This window comes from Salvelinus fontinalis, chromosome 29 (assembly GCF_029448725.1).
Source record: "Salvelinus fontinalis isolate EN_2023a chromosome 29, ASM2944872v1, whole genome shotgun sequence".
Taxonomy (NCBI): Eukaryota; Metazoa; Chordata; class Actinopteri; order Salmoniformes; family Salmonidae; genus Salvelinus; species Salvelinus fontinalis.
In genome coordinates, this window is record NC_074693.1 from 15,465,728 (window position 1) to 15,471,190 (window position 5,463).

At 47.5% G+C, this 5,463-nt stretch overlaps 1 protein-coding gene across 2 annotated transcripts in view; it reads right to left on the minus strand.

The window, feature by feature from the left end:
- The window catches only part of ahnak (AHNAK nucleoprotein), a 58,863-nt gene that overhangs the window by 23,423 nt on the left and 29,977 nt on the right, over positions 1-5,463 (minus strand). For both annotated transcript variants that reach the window (XM_055888351.1, XM_055888352.1), the window contains exons 3-5: positions 3,961-4,020; positions 2,441-2,598; positions 447-676 (exon numbers count right to left, since the gene is read on the minus strand). In XM_055888351.1, coding sequence (XP_055744326.1) covers positions 447-676; positions 2,441-2,597 — 387 coding nt within the window. In that variant the 5' untranslated portion in view covers position 2,598; positions 3,961-4,020. The remainder of the gene's footprint in view (positions 1-446; positions 677-2,440; positions 2,599-3,960; positions 4,021-5,463) is intronic.

Consider the following 5,463-nt stretch of genomic DNA (forward strand, 5'->3'; position numbering starts at 1 on the left):
CTGTTCTCGTCAAAAGAAGGTGAAATCAGTAATTGCAGTAATTCATACATCTATTACATTAGATAATAATACTATTGTTGAAAATATACAGTATGAACATTCGATATGGAAGTAAGTATATTTAAGAAGATATGTGTATAGTCTGTATTCAAGAAGTCTATGTTCACTAGAGTTGGGGTTCATTTCAATTTCAATTCCCGTAAATTCTGAAAGTAAACCTAATTCTAATTACAATTCTAAATGTTCCTCGTTATAAAACCATTGAAGATAATTGGAATTCCAGTGTACTTCCTGAATTGACTGGAAGTGAATTGACCCCGATCCTGGTGTTCACATAAAAGCTGCTGAAAAGTTTATTCAAATCCTGTAAAATGCCAATCTTTTGCCACACCATCACACAAGTAAATACACTTAACATTGCTTGCACAGTAAACATAGCGACATACCAGGATACTGTCTTGGCTGGAGCCTCCAAACCTCCCCTTCCCTTCATACGTCAGAGTTCCCATGGGGGAGCGGCAGGGTGACATAGTGCCCATGGGGGAGCGGCAGGGTGACTTGTCCTTGTTCTGTAGTTTCAGACCAACCTTGTGTTTGTTTAAGGTCTTAAGGAGCTCCGCTGTCTCCTCAGAACTCATGTTGTCAAAGTAGATGGTGGCACCCACAATTTGATCACCTTTAGGGGGAAGGACACAATAGGACATTGGATACTATGTTAAAAATCCGCCAGTCAAAATGGATTTTGAATAAAACAAAGGTAGATCTATCAAATCTTACTGTATATCAACTTACATAAATTATAATACACTGCTCAAAAAAATAAAGGGAACACTTAAACAACACAATGTAACTCCAAGTCAATCACACTTCTGTGAAATCAAACTGTCCACTTAGGAAGCAACACTGATTGACAATAAATTTCACATGCTGTTGTGCAAATGGAATAGACAACAGGTGGAAATTATAGGCAATTAGCAAGACACCCCCAAAAAAGGAGTGATTCTGCAGGTGGTGACCACAGACCACTTCTCAGTTCCTATGCTTCCTGGCTGATGTTTTGGTCACTTTTGAATGCTGGCGGTGCTCTCACTCTAGTGGTAGCATGAGACGGACTCTACAACCCATACAAGTGGCTCAGGTAGTGCAGTTCATCCAGGATGGCACATCAATGCGAGCTGTGGCAAAAAGGTTTGCTGTGTCTGTCAGCGTAGTGTCCAGAGCATGCAGGCGCTACCAGGAGACAGGCCAGTACATCAGGAGACGTGGAGGAGGCCGTAGGAGGGCAACAACCCAGCAGCAGGAACGCTACCTCCGCCTTTGTGCAAGGAGGTGCACTGCCAGAGCCCTGCAAAATGACCTCCAGCAGGCCACAAATGTGCATGTGTCAGCATATGGTCTCACAAGGGGTCTGAGGATCTCATCTCGGTACCTATTGGCAGTCAGGCTACCTCTGGCGAGCACATGGAGGGCTGTGCGGCCCCACAAAGAAATGCCACCCCACACCATGACTGACCCATCGCCAAACCGGTCATGCTGGAGGATGTTGCAGGCAGCAGAACGTTCTCTGTCACGTCTGTCACATGTGCTCATGTGCTCAGTGTGAACCTGCTTTCATCTGTGAAGAGCACAGGGCGCCAGTGGCGAATTTGCCAATCTTGGTGTTCTCTGGCAAATGCCAAACGTCCTGCACGGTGTTTGGCTGTAAGCACAACCCCCACCTGTGGGGGTCGGGCCCTCATACCACCCTCATGGAGTCTGTTTCTGACCGTTTGAGCAGACACATGCACATTTGTGGCCTGCTGGAGGTCATTTTGCAGGGCGCTGGCAGTGCACCTCCTTGCACAAAGGCGGAGGTAGCGGTCCTGCTGATGGGTTGTTGCCCTCCTACGGCCTCCTCCACGTCTCCTGATGTACTGGTCTGTCTCCTGGTAGCGCCTCCATGCTCTGGACACTACGCTGACAGACACAGCAAACCTTTTTTCCACAGTTCGCATTGATGTGCCATCCTGGATGAACTGCACTACCTGAGCCACTTGTATGGGTTGTAGACTCCGTCTCATGCCACCACTAGAGTGAGAGCACCGCCAGCATTCAAAAGTGACCAAAACATCAGCCAGGAAGCATAGGAACTGAGAAGTGGTCTGTGGTCACCACCTGCAGAATCACTCCTTTTTTGGGGGTGTCTTGCTAATTGCCTATAATTTCCACCTTTTGTCTATTCCATTTGCACAACAGCATGTGAAATTTATTGTCAATCAGTGTTGCTTCCTAAGTGGACAGTTTGATTTCACAGAAGTGTGATTGACTTGGAGTTACATTGTGTTGTTTAAGTGTTCCCTTTATTTTTTTGAGCAGTGTATATCAGGAGCTTAAATAACTGTAGAAATCAATTAAGTTCATGAATACCTTACAGAAGAGCAATGCTAACTCCATAACATACCCTCGTGTACTCTTCCAGTGCGTCCAGCAGGCGACTCCATTTTCACCTCTTTGACATAGATTTCTCCTTCGCCTGACTGCTCAAGGGTCATTCCCTGTTTCTCTGGACCCGACCAGTCAGAGAAGAGCACCTCCCTGGTTTCCTCCTCTTCAGCCATCCTTTAATAACGATAGATGTTAATAGGGCTTTTATCAATACAAGAAGAAACTCAAAGACGCTTTGGAGAACAACACCATTAAGTTAGTTCATGGGCTGAACTTTGGAGAAGGGGGGGAGAGAGGGGGAGAGAGAAGGAGAGAGAAGGAGGGGGAGAGAGGGGGAGAGAGAAGGAGGGGGAGAGAGGGGAGAGAGAAGGAGGGGAGAGGGGGAGAGAGGTGGGGGAGAGGGGGAGGGGGAGAGAGGGGGAGAGAGAAGGAGGGGGAGAGAGAAGGAGAGAGGAGGTGGAGAGGGGGAGAGAGAAGGAGGTGGAGAGAGGGGGAGAGAGAAGGAGGGGGAGAGAGGGGGAGAGGGGGAGAGAGAAGGAGGGGGGGAGAGGGGGAGAGAGAAGGTGGGGGAGAGGGGGAGAGAGAAGGAGGGGGAGAAAGGGGGAGAGAGAAGGAGAGAGGAGATGAAGAGGGGGAGAGAGAAGGAGGTGGAGAGAGGGGGAGAGAGAAGGAGGGGGAGAGAGGGGGAGAGAGAAGGAGGGGGGAGAGAAGGAGGGGGAGAAAGGGGAGAGAGAAGGAGGGGGAGAGAAGGAGGGGGAGAGAGAAGGAGGGGGGAGAGGGGAGAGAGAAGGAGGGGGAGAGAGGGGGAGAGAGAAGGAGGGGGAGAGGGAGAGAGAGAAGTAGAGGGAGCGAGAAGGAGGGGGAGAGAGGGTGGGAGAGAGGGGGAGAGAGAAGGAGGTGGAGAGAGAAGGAGGGGGGAGAGGGGGAGAGAAGGAGGGGGGGAGAGAGAAGGAGGGGGAGAGGGGGAGAGAGAAGGAGGTGGAGAGAGGGGGAGAGAGAAGGAGGGGGAGAGGGAGAGAGAGAAGGAGGTGGAGAGAGGGGGAGAGAGAAGGAGGGGGAGAGGGGGAGAGAGAAGGAGGTGGAGAGAGGGGGAGAGAGAAGGAGTTGGAGAGAGGGGGAGAGAGAAGGAGGTGGAGAGAGGGGAGAGAGGTGGGGGAGAGGGGGAGAGAGAAGGAGGGGGAGAGGGGGAGAGAGGGGGAGAGAGAAGGAGGTGGAGAGAGGGGAGAGAGAAGGAGGTGGAGAGAGGGGGAGAGAGAAGGAGGTGGAGAGAGGGGGAGAGAGAAGGAGGGGGAGAGAGAAGGAGGGGGAGAGAGAAGGGGGGAGAGAGAGGGGATAGAGAAGGGGGGTAGAGAGAGGGGGAGAGAGAAGGGGGCAGAGAGAGGGGGGAGAGGGTAGAGAGAAAAGTGGGGGGAGAGGGGGAGAGAGAAGGGGGAGAGAGAGAGAGAGAGAGAAAACAAATCACATGAAATAGAAAATAAAATGCAAACTAAGACTATAGTATTTCTTAATAAGGTGATTTCTAAGTAGGTGAAATACCTTTGTTTTTCCTTGTCCTTTGCCTATGCTCTGGTGTGGTTTCTTTCTGCCCTGGTTTTACTGAAAAACAAAACATGAGATAACATCAGTACCGTTGATTCATGAACATGCTTCAGCAAACCATTCAGCTTCAGCAAACCATTCTGTAAAAAGAAAACCCTGTTAAAATGTGTACAAAATGTAAGGCACCTGACATATTTGCATGTGTATTTGCTTTTATGAAAACTATGTTCTACCTGTCACTCACTGCATGGTTACAACAAGTTCTTGTTATAATGCAATGGCCATTAGATGTATGAAATGGCCATTAGATGTATGCAATGGCCATTAGATGTATGAAATGGCCATTAGATGTATGAAATGGCCATTAGATGTATGAAATGGCCATTAGATGTATGCAATGGCCATTAGATGGCGCTAAAACTCTGGGTAGGTGAGTAGTCCTGCCTTGTCCTATATAACCACCCAACTCTCAGTTCCCTCCGTTTCTCTCCTGTGCTGTGTTTTGTGGAAATTTGGTTGGAGTTGGACTGAGACCACACCCTTACCCTGAGGAAAGCTGCCTGATCCTGCAGCTTACACCTCTGCTCCAATGTCAATACTGAGAACAATGATGGCTGTAGCTTCCATTCTTTAGACACACACACACACACGTACCGGCTTGTATAAAAAAAAACACACATACACACACAAACACACATACACACACACACACATACATAAACCAAACCTCTTGTTTAGTACACACGGCATCAGGCCCTATAGAAATAACTCAGTCAAGGTAAGACCAAGCGCCCTGGTGTGACTCCTGACAGAATTATTTTCTGTCAACTATTTGTTGTGAAATTGACCTCCTCATTTGTAACTATCGTCACTTTGCTGGGCATGTTCAAGGTTGTGAAAGCCTATAAATAATATGTCTGAACTGAGGAGTACATTTAGTAGAGGAGAAACGTCTTACAGAGAGGGATTAGTGGGTCCCCACCCTTTTGATTTCACAGGTTTAGCAAGACAAGTTTTAGGAAATGAACTGTGATGCAACAGACACAATGTTAATGCATATACAACATATATGCAGCCTGGTCTCATAGACTAGATGTAACATAGTAAAAGTAAATCCGGGACACTCGAATGAGAATGTTACGTTTGGTATGGTTACATAAGATAGAAGTTTACTTAATAAGGCAAAAAATGAAAGGAAGCTGGTTGGTCAGGGTGGATGGGTAGCCGTAGAATGTAAAAACATCTAGCGACCCGTGAGATTTTGAACACGCAACCTTATCACAGACAAATTTAGCATTTTAGCTACTCTGCAACTATTTAGCGTTTTAGCTCAACCTTCCCCTAACCCTAACTTTAACCATAACCCTAACCCCTAGAGCTAACGTTAGCCAACTAGCTAACGGTAGACACAAGGTTTTGCAAATTTGTAACATATTGTACGATTTGTAATTCGTAACATATTGTACGAATTGTAATTCGTAACATATTGTACGAATTGTA